At 43.6% G+C, this 17,234-nt stretch overlaps 1 protein-coding gene across 1 annotated transcript in view; it reads right to left on the bottom strand.

Moving 5' to 3' along the window:
• smchd1 (structural maintenance of chromosomes flexible hinge domain containing 1) overlaps positions 1 to 17,234 on the bottom strand; it is a 250,877-nt gene that overhangs the window by 65,067 nt on the left and 168,576 nt on the right. The window contains exons 33-35 of the mRNA XM_072467902.1: positions 11,293 to 11,396; positions 2,199 to 2,260; positions 902 to 986 (exon numbers count right to left, since the gene is read on the bottom strand). Coding sequence (XP_072324003.1) covers positions 902 to 986; positions 2,199 to 2,260; positions 11,293 to 11,396 — 251 coding nt within the window. The remainder of the gene's footprint in view (positions 1 to 901; positions 987 to 2,198; positions 2,261 to 11,292; positions 11,397 to 17,234) is intronic.

The raw sequence follows: 17,234 nt of genomic DNA, 5'->3' as shown, positions 1-17,234 counted from the left end.
TCCATAGATAGTCTTTGGATGGCATAGATCAACAGCAGTGCAGCTCACAGTCACACCCAAGCTTTTCTCAAACTTAAACTAAAAAAGTGGAGCACAGCTCCACCCACACTCTGACATCACTCCAGTAACATGAGCAGCTCCATTTCTTAAAGGTACATTTCTGAAACACCCATTTCTTGAAGGGTACTCTCACATGGCACAATAAAGTTTATTAAGATGTCATGGATTATAAACTTCTGATCTGCTATTATGTGCAGTTTCGGTTCTTTCTCCATTTGTCATCTAATTACACCTTCTTTCATCCTTTTTGCCATTCCATTATCACAGGTTATCTTTCATATTTAAGTTTTCCTATTATAGATTAAGACTCGTTCAACTTCACTTTTGACTATCTATTAATTCTTCCCCATTTTCCCCCCCTTTCTAAATTGCTGAATATCTTGCCATTCAGTTCTGATGAAGAGTTTAATCTGGCACGGGGTTGGCACGGTAGCACAGTGGTTAGCACTGTTGCTTCACAGCGCTAGGGACCCGGGTTTGATTGCCAGCTTGGGTCACGGTCTGTGCAGAGTCAGCATGTCTCCCCCCCCCCCCCCACTTGCCTGCGTGGGTTTCTTCTTCGTGCTCCGGTTTCCTCCCACAAGTCCTGAAAGACGTGCTTGTTAGGTGAATTGGACATTTTGAATTCACCCTCGGTGTACCCGAACAGGTGCTGGAGCATGGCGACTAGGGGCTTTCACAGTAACTTCATTGTAGCGTTAATGTAAGCCCACTTGTGACACTACTAAAGATTATTAGTGATGTATATTTCCATCATTGTTTATTTCAGTTTTTTTTACCATCTTCATTATTTTTATCACATAAAAATGACATATTTAAATGGTTTGCACCACTATCATACCTGTTCACTATAAAGCACGGTCTTGTCTTGTGAATATGCAAACTGAATGGTATGTACTCCTGTCCGCTCTGGAAGGATTTTATCCCTGAAATGTAAAGATGTTACAAAATAAGAGTTTGAACAATTCTATGGCAGTACAAATATCAGAATGTTATAGAAACATGAATATTCATTATGAAATTCTAGAAATGAGTGCAGTATGTGTGTGATAAGAGGCAATTAAAATGTAAGGTTAGGTACTTTTAATTATCAAGAGAAAGGTTTTTCTTAATTCTAGGGTCAGGTTTTTCATGTCAGTTATCCCCCTCCATTTCTCCCACCCATCCCCAACTGCCGTAAGTGAGCTCCACAGCCTCTCCTGTAGAAGCACTAGCTTCCTTCAAAATCAACCTAGTTACTCCAGGGTATGTGTACCTGTCCTGTAACTTAAATTAATACATAGGTTAGAGGGAGTTTGAGATGTAGAATAACAACATCAGATCAAACATTCAAAATTCAATATAACAAGGTAAATTATGTAATAAGTTATTTTTTTAAGACCAAATTCTAATATCAGGCTAGAACCTTAAGCTTAAGAATTTGAAAAATGTTTTAAAAAAATATGTTTTTTTTTAAATTTAGCGTACCCAATTATTTTTTTTTCCAATTAAGGGGCAATTTAGTGTGGCCAATCCACCTAACCTGCACATCTTTGGGTTGTGGGGGTGAAGCCCACGCAGAAATGGGGAGAATGTACAAACTCCACATGGACAGTGATCCAGGGCCGGGATTCGACCCAGAGTCCCCAGCGCTGCAGTCCCAGTGCTAATCACTGTGCCACATGCCGCCCTAAGAATTTGAAAAATCACAAAGGCACACATTATGAACCCATAACATGTGAATATTCCATTGACATGTTAGACTAGCTCAGTTGTATAAACCAGGCTCAGTAACTGATGTAGAAGCTTCTCATGCAAAACAAAGTCAATTTCAGTAGAGACATTGACCCGCTTGTCACTGATGGAGCCTGCTGTGTCATGATAGATATATTACAAATTAAATGCTATTTGTTAACACTAATTTGCAACAAAATATAACTCTACTTCAGAGAAATTTTATGTCTTGTGCCATTTAGATTCAACATCAGGCAGTCTAACATTTAAAAAAATTAAAGCTCATGCAAGCATACCAAATGAATGTCCAACACATCTTGGGATTCTTTTACGATACATTACAAGCAGCACATAAATGCAAGTTGTTGCTCCACACATAATGCATTTACTTTAGAACTGTAAAATAAAAACTGTGCAGTCAATACCTGAAAGAGAAACATCCCTCTTTATCACCTTCCCGTCCTTTGTTGCAGTTTAGAATTGTGGGCTGAAGAAAAACATGCAGAGGCAGTTAACATTTCAGAAGATTTCATATTTATAACATCAGTTACAATATTTCCATTGTATATAGAATATATTCAACTACTAACTGACTTTTCCATTCATAAGCAAGAAAGGATTCCTGTTTAAAAGCTGAAAACCATAATTCATAACTGGATCCCAGTATAATTTGTATTGGAATCATGGCAATGGATGGAAGAGAAAGATCGCTCAAGTTCACAACCCCGCAGTCTTGCAAAATGATCATGTCAACAATCTGGGGCTGGTTTAGCACAGTGGGCTAAATAGCTGGCTTGCAATGCAGAACAATGCCAACAGCGGGGGCTCAATTCCCATACCGGCCTCCCCGAACAGGCGCCGGAATGTGGCGACACGGGCTTTTCACAGTAACTTCATTGAAGCCTACTTGTGTCAATAAGCGATTATTATTATGGATGGTACGGTAGCACAATGGCTCCTGCCTGCAACAGTAGTGGACTCGCCAACACGAAGAGCATTCAAATGGTCATGGGTAGACATATGGATGATAAGGGAATAGTGTAGATGGGCTTTAGAGTGGTTTCACAGGTCGGTGCAACATCGAGGGCCGACAGAACATTATAGCGCAGTACAGGCCTATGTTCAGAATGCCAGGGTGCCGGATTTGATTCGCGCTTGGGTCACTGTCTGTGGAGTCTGCACGTTCTCCACGTGTCTGCGTGGGTTTCCTCCGAGTGCTCCGTTTTCTCCCAAAAGTCCCGAAAGACGTGCTTGTTCGGTGAACTGGACAGTCTGAATTCTCCCTCAGTGTACCCGAACAGGCACCGCTGGGTGTGTGGCGACTAGGGGATTTTTACAGTAACTTCATTGCAGTGTTAATGTAAGCCTACAGTGACAACAATAAAGATATTAATTATTACAATTATTATTTAAAGAAATATTATGCAGAACTGACAACAGTTCTGAAATTTGAACTCCCGACAGTTGGCCTAGCTAACTTTATGTTTAACATCAAATGACTAGTTTCAAGCAAAATTGAAATTTTGGGTACTCTGGGTTGTGCTATATTTTTAAAAATTCATTTACGCGACGTGGGTGTCGCTGGTTAGGCCAGCATTTATTGCCCACCCAGAGTTGCCCTTCAGAAGGTGGTGGTGAGTTGCTTTCTTCAACTGCTGCCTGAGGTGTAGGTACACCCACAGTGCTGTTAGGGAGGGAGTTCCAGGGTTTTGACCTAGTGACAGTGAAGATACGGCGATATATTTCCAAGTCGGGGTGGTGAGTGACTTGGAGGGGTTCCTCCAGGTGGTGGGATTCCCGGGTATCTGCTGCTCTTGTCCTTCTAGACTAGAGCATGTGGTCAAAATGGGCTTTTTCTCTCTGAACAGGTGTGTTCCAAAGCACTGTGATAAATTATGGTGCATCTTTCCTGCATGTGCTTTATGTAGAGCATAATTGATGAGCCAGCTCCTAAGTCTCAGTTATATAAATAAAATGCTGAACATCCCTGGCAGCAGTGCGTTTAAAAAAAAATCTTTTGATGGGATGTGGATGTAACTGGCAAGGTCAACATTTGCTACCCACCCCTAATTGCTCGTGGCTGTTTGAGGGAGCAGTTAAGAGTCATTGCAGTGGATTTGGAATCACATGTAGGCCAGACCAAGCAAAGATGGCAGATTTCCTTCACTAAAGAACGTTAGTGAAACAGATGGACGGTAATAGTTTCCTGGTCACCATTACTGAAACAGTTTGTGACATTATTTCTACGCCACTGTCAGCAGTTTTATATTAATTCAGTTTGAAGTGATGGGATTATTCCATCCATTGTTACGCAATAAAATAGAACTCACCTCCCCAGACATGCCACCAGCACCCCCCACCCCACAAAGCCAGGGAGTACACTGAACAAATGAACATTGGCCCAGAATTTGCTGGAGTACACATTTCAGCATGTCCTATCAGTTAGCGTGCACCTGCACTCTTCAGCTCAAAAATATTTTGCTCACTGGAAGTGAAAAAGTTGGCAATTGGAAATCAGGCATCTGGAATCTTGGGTGAATAATGGGACCAAAAGGGTCCTTAAGCAATTAGATTTAAGGATTCAGAGATATACAGAGGCAGAATCAAAGAGTTTCGTGAATTCAATGACAAATCTGATACAGAAAGGGAAGTAAAGGGATTTTGGAATGGTTTTGATTATGAGGAAGACATTTCTTTTTATATTTTAAAATTTGACAAATCTCCATCAATTCACAACCTTTAAGGACAGAAACGCCAAACTTTTAAATTTCATTTTCTGGGCACGAGTTGATTTGAGGTCATTAAGTTTCACCACAATGCTAAAAGGGTGCTTCTGCAGTTAATATCTTGCAGTGGTCTCATGCAGCAAAAATGCTAAAATAAAAAAAGACACTTAGACCGTGGCCTCCTGCACAAATTTGAGGAACAGTGCCTCATTTTTTGATTGCGCTTACCTGCCAAACTCCAAGAGTTCAACAACTTCAGATCATAACCTGCAACCCATTTTTTGCAGATGGCTTTTTATTTGTGCCACGATATTAGGGGGAGCACTTCATGCACACACACAGATGCAGTGTCAACCTGTGACTGTCTGAAGCAGTGGTTTACAAGTGTACCATGAAGACCCTCCCTCCATGCATTGCGAAAAAAGATGCAGAATTTGTGTAATTAAACTAAAACTTTTTTAAAATGTTTTAAGAGTATTTCATTTTATACAATTCAAAATAAACAAATCTCTGCGGACCAAATACATTTTACAAAAGCCAAACATTAGAAATAACCCCCAAAACCCTAACCCTGCTTACCACCCGACCCCCTTTCCCTTTTTTTGGACATATTTTTATTGGAATTTTGCAGTTTTATACATAACTTACAAAAGGTGATTATCGTGTATTTACATACACATAGTTCTTAACCCCCTTCACCCCCCCCCCCCCCCCCCCCCCCCCTGTTTTAGATGTTCCCTGGTCTTATTTTCTTGTACCGTTCCTGGGGTGTAGGCCCTGTAACTGGTTTGGTTAATCTGCTGATTTGTATGGACTTTTCCGCCCAGGTGGGCGAATTAGTGTCCCTCCCTGTACCAGGCGATTCGGCCTTGGCCGGCCCCTAGTTTGTCCTGGAGATAGTCTGATACCCCGAAGACTGCCACTTTCGTGCTTGGCTTCACCCTCACCCCCAACTAGTGCATGGCAGGTTAAAGTACTTTTGTAGCTTATGTAATTAAACTAAAAGTAACTTTCGTCTTCAGCTCTGTGGTTGGCAACTCCAAGACCCACAAGTCCAAAGATGTGCAAGTTAGATGGGGTTATGGGGATAGGGCGGGGGAGTGGGCCTGGATACGGTGCTCTTTCAGAGGGTCAGTGTAGACTCAATGGGCCGAATGCCTCCTTCTGCACTGTAGGAATTCAATTTCTAGGGCTTCCATGCATCTGCCAAATGGGAAAGAGCCACACTTGCATGGTTTAGATTTCTTATGTTGGTCAAGCCCATGCCAATGACTAACGGGATTTGGAGCGGAAGATAAAGGTCCCAAATGTCTGCACAAAAAGCAAAAACTCTGGGAAAAGCGAGACAGACAAGAAGAGATTCAAAAAGGCAAGAGGACAGGGAGAAGTTATAAACGAAGTTCCCAGTAAGGGAAGAAGTCAGAGAAAATAGGTGTGCCTCAAAAATGTTTGTAGTATAGAGGTGTGCCATGACACATCAAACATTGGGAAACACTGGTCTAAAGTGAAATGCTTTTACGTGCAGCTTTTGCTTTCTGCTGCCAAATTGTACAGTTTTTTTTGCAGGTTGATATATTATAACCATCTACTTTACAGCACATTTGAGCTTAATTTACGACGGAGAGTTTTACTTAAGGTGTTTCTCTCCACGGATGCTGCCAGACTTGCTGAGTTTATCCAGTAGTTTGTTTTAATTTCAAATTTCCAGCATCCTCAGTTATTTGCTTTTAATGAAATAAAGGAATACTGATTTTCAAATAGATACTCCAGTTGTGAATGCAAGATACCTGGGAGTGACAGGGAGTGTAGATATTTTTACCAATAGTACGTAAAAAATTTTTTGAAAGATACTAAATGTCCAAAGTATTTAAGAAAATCATTGCCCAATGTGGGGTTAAAAGCCATGGTCCTGGGACTAAAAGTTCCAATATCTATCAAATGGGTGAGCCAAGTGGTGCACGGCCCCAACTCCAACTTTTCCAACTGGTTCACCTGCAAAAATAAATGCAGGCTTTTAATAAAACAGGGAGAGTCTAAAGATGGCTCCACCAATGAATTTAAGAAAAATTCTATCAACTTGAGTGTCCAAAAGGTTAGGTGGGGTTACTGGGTTATGGGGATAAGGTGGAGGAGTGGGCTTAAGTAGGGTGCTCTTTCCAAGGGCCGGTGCAGACTGGATGGGTCGAATCTTCTGCACTGTAAATTCTATTGATTCTATGATTCACCCACCCCCATCGCTTGTTCATGGAAAGCACCAGAATTTCCTTAACAGATGTGCTAAAACAGTGTAAATACAGCATAATGCCAATTTTCAGTTAAAAAATCAAGTAAGTTTGGATGGAGGTGTCTGTTCTCCAAACTGCATTCCCCCCACGAAAATCCTGTTGTTCATCAACATAGTCCTGACTTCATGCAAAATGTAGTTTGTGAATCTCCTTTATTCTGAATAATCTGTAAATTTATCTAAACATTAAATTCTAGTGTCTGATAAAATTTCTTGGAAAGCTACAATATATTTTTAGTATTTTTGAATGCCGCTTTATGGTTTGGAATGATCGCATTAAGATCTAAAAAAGCTTCCATGAGTACTTATGGCGTCACTTGCTTTCCACTGGTTTTTGCTCTCTGGTGTAATAAAATTCTCAGGGAATTAAGGGAGATCAGTGTAAATTGTGGCAGTTTGAGGAATTTTGGGCTTCAAAAGGAAGATTGTAAAGGCCCCTGTGTTCACCTGGAGGGAAGGCAGGATTAAGATGATAGGCCAAAATTGTTATTACTGTTATGCCCAGTAAAGGCATTTTATGTTCACAACTTTAAAACGCAAACGACTCAAGTGTGGAATCTTCTGGAACTGATTTTGTTGTCAAAAATGGACACTCATTGGCAGCACATGATGGCTGCTGACAGTCATTTGCCTTGAATGTGTCCTGGTACCTTTCAAGGTCAATCAGTACACAAGTAGACATGGAGGTGGTTAGTATTGCAACTGTTCGGGTGGCTAATAACAATAATATTTACTATTATATGGTGATTTGGGCGATAAGGGAATAGTGTAGATGGGCTTTAGAGTGGTTTCACAGGTCGGCGCAACATCGAGGGCCGAAGGGCCTGTACTGCGCTGTAATGTTCTATGTTCTATTGTCACAAGTGGGCTAACACTGCAATGAAGTAACTGTGAAAATCCCTTAGTCACCATATTCCAGAGCTCACTTAACCAGAACCCGAATGAGCAAGTTCTTCCCCGAGGTGGAGGCCAAATGTGAACTGTGCTGAGGAGGCCCGGCCAACCACGCCCACATGTCCTGGTCTTACCCCAGACTTGTCGGGTACTGCTTTGAGGCAATGTCCAAGGTGGTAGGGATGAGGGTGGAGCCATGCCCGAGGGTGGCAGTCTTTGGAGTATCAGAACAGCCTGATTTCATAGATTTCATAGAATTTACAGTGCAGAAGGAGGCCATTCGGCCCATCGAGTCTGCACCGGCTCTTGGAAAGAGCACCCTACCCAAGGTCACCACCACCCTATCCCCATAACCCAGTAACCCTACCCAACACTAAGGGCAATTTTGGACACTAAGGGCAATTTATCATGGCCAATCCACCTAACCTGCACATCTTTGGACTGTGGGAGGATACCGGAGCACCCAGAGGAAACCCACGCACACACGGGGAGGATGTGCAGACTCCGCACAGACAGTGACCCAAGCCGGAATCGAACCTGGGACCCTGGAGCTGTGAAGCAATTGTGCTATCCACAAGGCTACCGTGCTGATCTCTTCATGGGGAGGATAAAACATCGCAATACCCAACATATTGGAAATGTCAGTTCAACAAAATATTTTCTGAATTAGGGAGAGGGTAGACGGACTCAAAAAAACATGTGTTTGCCTTAACTATAATTCAGACGCTCAGGAGGTCTTCTCTGCCAGTGTGGGTTATGGCAGACTTCTGATGCATCAACAGAGTAATGTTCATTGGAGACTTATGTCAATTTAGACTTGTAGCTGAATTTTAAGTTTTATCTAATGCCGATGAAAATGAGATGATTTCAACTTCAGTCATGCCTCCTCTGTCTAGCTCGACTGGAAGTTTTTTTCCGATATATAAAAGGTAAGAGAGAGCCAAGGATGGACACTGGACCACTGGAAAATGAGGCTGGAGAAGTGGGAATGGGGAACAAAAGGAATAGTAGAGGAACTGAATAGGTATCGTGCATCAGTCTTCATGGTGGAAGACACCAGTGGCATACTAGAACTTTCAAGAGAGGCAGTGGGGCAGAGGTGAATGTTGAGGCCAACACGAAGGAGGTGGTTCTGGGGAAATTGAAAGGTCCGAAGGTGGATAAATCACCTGGCCCGGATGGTCCAGCACGGAGTGGGCAGCACAAGTCGATAGCACTGTGGCTTCACAGCGCCAGGGTCCCAGGTTCGATTCCCCGCTGGGTCACGGTCTGCCGAGTCTGCACGTTCTCCCAGTGTCTGCGTGGGTTTCCTCCGGGTGCTCCGGTTTCCTCCCACAGTCCAAAGACGTGCAGGTTAGGTGGGTTGGCCATGATAAATTGCCTTTAGTGACCAAAAAGGTTAGGGAGGGGTTATTAGGTTACGGGGATAGGGTGAAAGTGAGGGCTTAAATGGGTGGGTGAAGACTCGATGGGCCGAATGGCCTCCTTCTGCACTGTATGTTCTATGTCTACACCTCGGGGTTCTCACGGAGGTAGCTGAGAAGATTGTGAAGGCATTATGGTGGTGATCTTTCAGGAATCACTGGAGTCAGGGAGGGTCCCAGAGGACTGGAAAATAGCTAATGTAACAACCCTGTTTAATAAGGGAGGGAGACAGAATTATAGGCCGGTTGGCCTGACTTTGGTCATTGATAAGATTTTGGAGTCCATTATTAAGGATGAGATTGCAGAGTATTTGGAAGCACATGGTAATATAGGTCTAAGTCAGCATGGTTTCGTCAAGGGGCGGCCATGCCCGACAAATCTGTTAGAATTCCTTGAGATGATGACAAGGAAGTTAGACAAAGGAGAGCCAGTGGACATGATGTATTTGGATTTCCAGAAGGCCTTTGACAAGATGCCATACAGGGGACTGATAAATAAGATAAGAGCCCATGGTGATAGGAGCAAGGTACTGGCATTGATAGAGGATTGGCTGACTGACAGAAGAGAGTGAGGATAAAGAATGGCAGCCGGTGACGTGGTGTTCCGCAGAGGTCAGTGTTGGGACCACAACTATTCACGATATACATTGACGATGATCTGGAAAAAGGAACTGAGGGCATTGTTGCCAGGTTTCCAGATGATACAAAGAGGGACAGGTAGTATTGAGGAAGCAGGAAGGCTGCAGAAGGACCTGGACAGGCTAGAGAGTAGGCAAAATAGTGGCAGATTGAATACAAAGTAGAAAAGATTGACGTTACGCATTTTGATAATAAGAATAGAGGCATAAACTATTTTCTAAATGAGGAAAGTCTTTAGAAATCTGAAGCACAACAGGACTTAAGAGAAGAACTCTTAAGGTTAACATGCAGGTTCAGTTGGCACTTAGGAAGGCAAATTGCAATGTTAGCATTCATTTCGAGAGAGCTAGAACAGCGGTACTGTAGCACAGTGGTTAGCACTGCTGCTTCACAGCGCCAGGAACCTTGGGTGACTGTGTGGAGTTTGCACTATCTCCCCATGTCTACGTGGGGTTCCTCCGGGTGCTCAGGTTTCCTCCCACAGTCCAAAGTTGTGATTTAGTGGGGATGGGTCAGTGCAGATTCAATCTCACAATGAACTGGCTTGTAAAGTATGGCAAGCCAGACAAAACATACAATGGTCTATGGATGCAGATACTTCCAGACTCTCTCAAAAGGACACATTTCAGAGTTGAGGTGTCACGAGCAATCTCCTGAAGCCATCCAAAAAAGGTATTTCCTGATTTGAATGCGTTGTTCAGAAGCAAAGACCGCGATTATCTCAAATCCTTAGTGTGAATGTCTGCAAACAATAATCCAGGCTGTGGAAATCAATATAAACCCAACGCCACATTTGGAAAGGAGCTGTGAGAAACCAAATGGCAAGGCAGCAGTGCTGCTCTCCCAATTTATTCTTTAAGATTTTGTCTGCAAAAAGATACATCAACAACTGCAACAGAGAGGGGAGCAATATGCATGTCTCAAAAACTGGAGACAGTAAGATTGCAAGGCCTCCAAAGTCTTTCCTTCTCAAGTTCACCAATACAGCAAACCAACCTGGTAACAAGTCTACAAGTAACTAAATTTGTGACCTGCAGAAAGTCCAACTCTTCAAGAGAATCCAGCAATGATTGCCAGGAGTTCCTTTCACAGCTCTTCTGGACACATCTTTTTTTCTTTACGATACCCACTACCACTCTGCTGAATTCACTTAATTACACTTGAGGAGCAAAATACTTCTTTCCCAGGCCTTTCCCAAGACAAACCAAACATGTAAATTAACAATTGTTTATAACTTGTAAAAGTGCGCCTTTCTCTTTAACTATATTTTCCTCGAGTGTGCTTACATATGCATGATGTGGTGTGTGTGTGGATGTGAGAGTGACGTAGCACCAGATTTTCCAGGGTAACCGTGTGAATACATAATCCTTATTTAAACTGATGGAAACCTTGCTGCTGGTTATTTGAATTGTCCAGTCAGGGATTAAGAAACACAAACGTTTTCCTTTTCAAACATATATTGATTATGGATGGCAAGGAAAGCAATAGGAGTTTCAGTTCTCTCTCATCCCAGTCTACAACAACTGCACTATCAGCTATTCGTTTAACTTACATTGGATGATGGTCGCTGACCTCTCCAGATTCTCATGGTAAGATCACCTGGTTTGACATTCTTCATTGCACTACCATCTTCAGAAGTAACACTAACTATGAACTCTGGAAGAGAATTATACAAAAAATTGTGTTTACATGTTAGATTTTCTTCACACATTTGGGTTAAATTATTGCAAATTCCTTTATCATACTAGGTTATTTTCAAGCACAATCATGATCCTCACAAGCACATTGTGAAAAAATAAGCAGAGGAAATGCTGCATCAATAATTGGTTTGTGGAGTTTAACTTGTGTATCATGATTTGTATATTACTCCAAATGTCTTCTTTTGCCTTTTCTGTGTAACTATATTCATAGTTCCATTCAATACAAAAACTAGATTTGTGTTCTTTATTCAAACATTCTGGCATAAAGTCACCCAAAGCTAGAATGATATCTACGAAATTTCTGGGTCAGGGCATTTGAAAAGTAGCCTTGACAAGAATAACATGGTTAACTAAATATCATTTCATATTGAGCCAGTAATAGAATATAATCATCAAATTTGTCAGGTTGCAAAGAAAACGTGTTTTTCGAATAATGAAAAGAACTTGCAGTTGTTTAGCACATTACAAACCCAAGGCACCCCAAATCAATCTGCAAACAAATCGTTTTCCAAAAGCAGTCACTGCTATTATATAGTTCTATGACTAGACCAACTTAATCAAACACCTTAAAATCAATTTTCTCCAAAACCATAGCTAAGAAGTGAGGTCATCATAAAATTACAATGGAACAAGAATAGTCTGCACTGAAACCAGGCCTTAACATTCTCATCCCATGTTGCATATTCGTAAAATTCTTCAACCTTTCCTTATTTGACCCTGAAAGATCTCTCCTTAGCAAAGGCCTCAGTTTCATCTCCTTATGCTCCCACTTCAATTAATTGCAAATGCTGAGCTCTTCTCGTCACTTTTGCTCCCAGCCTACATCTTTGGCCAGGAGTCATTCCCTTGCCGACTCACTTATCCATCTTCAGGATTCCTCCCCCTCTAGCATCCAATCCTTTCTTGATATTTTCCTAGAATTGCAGGCACGATAATCGACCATCTCAATTTCTCCATTGTCCTCACTTACTCTTGTATGTTCCCCTTTGAACTTGCTGCACTCTTATTTTCTCATGTCCAACCCTAAACATTGCCGTCAAACCTGATCAGGACGGTGCTGTTGTTCTCTGGTGAACTGACCTCTACTTAAGCAGAGGTGTTGCTAACTTTTGCCATGGTTTAATTGCTCTGTTTTATCACCTCTGCTCTTGAGTCGCCAGGTATCTTTCTGATACCGCCACGTGGTTCAAGTCCGAGTAATGATCAATAATCCAATACACCGCTTAGTAAGATTTCAATCAAAGCACATTTATTATACACAGCAATCACTACTCATGTATAAATTCTACGTCTAAGCTACTTCTACGACTAACAGGCCAATACTTAATTTGGAATTGGCCCACCAGGTCAGGGAAACGAATGGCCTTTCGTTCGGGTTCTGAGCCTGCAGGATTCGAAGTTTGTACAGATTGGTAGCTAGGAGCGCCTATCTCGTAGCGAGCGTTGAAGTAAGACTTACTAGATTTCAGCGATGGCTGGACCGGCCACTGTCAAGGGTTGGTTCGCGTTGCTGAGTGACCCGGTCAAGCAGAGAAGCAGAGGGGCCGATTTGAACTTGGGCTTGATTCTTATAGTCCCCAGGGGCTTCCTGTCTTTCGGGGCGGACCCTGTACCTGGTTCCAAGTGATTGGACTTTGTCCCAATCACTTGGTTCGATTTTCTCCAATGCTGGAGCGGTTCCCTGATCGATGGGCGGTCCTGAGGTGGCCGTTCACCTTCTTTTGTGTAGGCTTCTGCTGGCGCCACGGAGTCTGGTTTGGCTTTATGTTTCTAAATGTTGCTCATTGTTCCCGGGGATTGCTCATTAATAAGCAGATGGCTGGTGTTTTGTTACGCTGATGGTTGCCGGTATCGATCTTGTCTGGCCTTTCCAGAGGTAAGTACACACTCAACCTGCAGCTGCTTGTTTGTGTCCTGTTGGCTGACTTTCCCATCAGCCTTTGCCGTTCGCCATTTTAAATCGGGTGTTAGCCATTCTAAATCGGGAGTTAGCCATTTTAACTGGCTACAGAGGCCACACGTGAACGTTCTGACACTTCCTCCTAACACCCCATAACCCATAAACTCAAAAGTGATCAAGCCATTGTTTCCAATTGCTTCCATTGCTGTCCATCTACAAATCTTTCCTCTCCTGCTTCCAACCCCAAAGTCCTCAAACAGCCTCCTTCCCAAATTTCATATACAGGACTGCCCCCATGGATTTATCGTTTCAACTGGTTCCTGCCCTCCTACTTCCCATCTCGACTAACATTTCCTCCTCTTGTCCAATCACTTCCTATCTATACCCATTCCAATGTGCTTTGTCATTAACTAATGGTTTCCAATTGCCTGTTCCTTACCAGGGACATGTAATTTCTCTACACTTTCATCCCACACCAGCATGATCTCAAGGGTCACTACTTTGTCAGTGAAAGGAGACCCAACCAGTCTCTCTCACTCTATTAGCACGACCTGTGTCTGGCTGCACTTATTCTCATTGAACAACATCTGCAACGACAACTCATTTCCTCCTAATAAAAAGTGTTTCATTGGATACTGTTATCAAGTGTTATTATGCATCTTTTTTATTTAAATCCATTGCTGTCATCAGCAAGTGTTGTGACATTTGTTGTTACCTGCATATATTTGTATTTAACTGTTGGTTCGAATTCTATTCTGTTACTGTTATTTTGATGTTCAACTAGCTGCTCCTGTTTGAGTCCATACTGTATTTTAAACTTTGTTATTTTTAAGATATTAAAGATGAATTCAATAAACTTTATTAACAACACCTTATGGCGGTCAAGTTACCACATCATTTTGAGGACGAGAATAAAAAGAAAGGAGAGTTTGAGCATGCACAAAACAAAGTTTTACTAAGTTTACCGACGGAAGACAAGTTAGCAGCACCATGGCTATATTTAGGTTTATCAGTGAGTTTGTGGAAGAGAACAAGAACTGGACTGAACATATGAAAATGTTGGAACTGTTTCTTGGTAAATGGGATCACAGACGAGGCTAGAAATTGCTCAATTCCGAGTTTATGTGGGATGAAGACTTACAAGCTAGTGAGAAATTTAGCTACACCACGGAAACTGGGGACATTTCATTTGCAGATTTAATTACACCCATTCAATAGGATCTTGTGGGACAAACTGGAGTTAAGTGTGCAGGGTGGTTGCATACTGTGGGGTTCATACAACCCCGATCGTTCGCAAGTAATGGATGAAATTAATGAGGATCTCCCAGATGTCTCTTGAATTAAGAGTCCAGCCAGGTTGTACATTTGATAGCCTAATATGAACCAGGATTTTTAAACCATTGTTATTAAGGCATTTATATAAACAGTAAATACATAAACAAGAGGACGAACAAATAGGAACATAATAAATAACTAGCTAATCAACACCTAAAGCCCCCGTCCTGCCTTCCCCATTTTAACCCCTTTATTTCTCCCCTCCCTCCGCTGACACCTCAATCCTTCTTGTAGAAGTCGATGAACGGCTTCCACCTCCGGGCCCATCCATCGACTGACCCTCTCAAGACAAACTTGATTTTTTTCCAACGTCAGGAACTCCACCAGGTTGCTCATCCACAGACCTGACTTTGTTGGCTCTGGGTCCCTCCACCCAAGCAAAATCTGGCTCTGGGCTATTAGGGAGGCAACGGCCAGGACAACGGCCTCTCTCGTCCCCTGGACTCCTGGGTCTTCCGACACTCCCCAAATATCGCCACTTTTGGACTCGGGACCACCTTCATCCTCAACACCTTGGACATTATGTCCGTGAATCCCTGCCAGAACCCCTTCAAGCTTTGGACACACCCAGAACATGTGAACATGGTTTGCAGGCCTCCCTGCGCACTGCCCACACCTATTCTCTACACCCTCAAAAAATCTACTCATCCTAGCCACCACCATGTGTGCCCTGTGAACTATCTTAAACTGGAGAATGATGCACATGATGAGGATGCATTCATCCTCTGCAGAGCCTTCTCCCACATCCCGGCCTCCATTTCCCCCCAGTTCCTCCTCCCATTTCTGTTTGACCTCTCCTATCGGCGCTCCCTCCATCAGCTCCTTATAAATCTCAGACACCTTCCCCATACCCACTCCCTCCCTCAATAGCACCTTATCCTGCAACCCGATGGGCGGCTAACCATGAAAGGACAGCACCTGCTTCCTCACAATAGTCCCGAACCCATAAGTATCTAAACCCATTTCCGCTGGGCAGCTCCTATTCCTCCTCCAGGTCCTCTAAACTCGTAATAATAATAATCTTTATTATTGTCACAAGTAGGCTTACATTAACACTGCAATGAAGTTACTGTGAAAAGTCGCCCTCCACAAACAGGTCCCCAAACCACTCGATCCGTGCCTGCATCCACCCCCGAAACCTCGCGTCCAGCCTCCCCGGTTAAACCCGTGATTGTCACAGATTGGTGCCCACACCGAGACACCTTCCAACCCCCACCTCCAACAACACCTTCCTAACCCGTGGGGCTTTCCCCGCCCACTCAAATGCCGAAATCAAAGTGTTGACCTTCTTAAAAATTTTGGGACCAAGATTGGGAGGCTCTGAAAGACCGATAAGAGCATTGGCAGCATCGTCATTTTCACCATCTGCACCTGCCCCGTCAGCAACAGATCCCACCTCTTAGAGTCTTCCTTCATCTGCCCCACCAACTTCAGCTTATGCAACTGCGTCCATCCCCACTCCACCTGAATGCCCAAGTATCTGAAGCTCCCCCACCACCGCTTTGAACAGCAACTCTCTCAACCTCCTCTCCTGCCACCTGGCCTCAATCGGGAACACGTCACTCTTCCCCATATTTAGTTTGTATCCGGAAAACCAACCAAACTCCTCCAGGAAACTCATGATTCCCCCAATGGGTCTGAGATATACAGCAACAGGTGATCTGCATACAACAAGACCCCGTATTCAACCCCCACACAATCCCTCTCCAACTCCTCGACACTCTAAGCGCCATTGCCAGTGGCTCTATTGCTAAGGCAAAAAGCAACGGGGAGAGTGAGCATCCCTCCCTTGTCCCATGATGTAATCTGAAGTACCCAGAGCTCACCCGATTCGTTCGCACCTTCGCTACCGCCGACTTGCACTGCCAGTCCACAAATCCCTGCCGAACTCAAACTATCCTAACACTTCCCAGATACTCCCACTCCACCCGATAGAAAGCGTTCTCTACATCCATTGCCACTTCGACGTCCTGCCCCTCTGGGGGCATCATTATCATGTTCAATAACTTCCTAGCATTCGACAATTGCGTCCCCTTTACTAACCCCGCCTGGTCTTCCCTCATCATCCCTGGCACACTGTCCTTGAGACGCGAGGCCAGGATCTTCGGCAGCATGTTAGCGTCCACATTTATCAACTATATAGGGCGGTAGGACCAACACTCCTCTGGATCTTTTTCTTTCTTCAGTATTGGGGATATGGACGCCTGCGATAAATGTAGGGGGGAGCTCCCCCTTTTCCCTTGCCTCATTATATGCCCTCACCAACAGAGGCCACAGGTCCCCCCAAAATTTCTTATAAATTCCACAGCAAACCCATCCGGGCCCAGGGCCATCACTGCCTGCATTGCCCCCATACTCTCCATCACCTCCACAAGTCCAATGGGGGCCCCCAGCCCCTCCACCAGTTCCTTCTCCACCGTGGGGAACTCCAATCCATCTAGGAACTGCGTATTCTCTCCCTCTGGCCGGGGGCTCACATTCATAAAGTGTCCTGTAGAACTTCTCAAATACCCCATTCACTCCCACCAGATCCAGTACCACTCTTCCCATCCCGCCCTT

Source organism: Scyliorhinus torazame, chromosome 11 (genome assembly GCF_047496885.1).
Source record: "Scyliorhinus torazame isolate Kashiwa2021f chromosome 11, sScyTor2.1, whole genome shotgun sequence".
NCBI classification, from domain to species: Eukaryota; Metazoa; Chordata; class Chondrichthyes; order Carcharhiniformes; family Scyliorhinidae; genus Scyliorhinus; species Scyliorhinus torazame.
The sequence above is the reverse complement of the archived record's forward strand: the minus strand, read 5'-3'. Positions and strand labels throughout refer to the sequence as shown.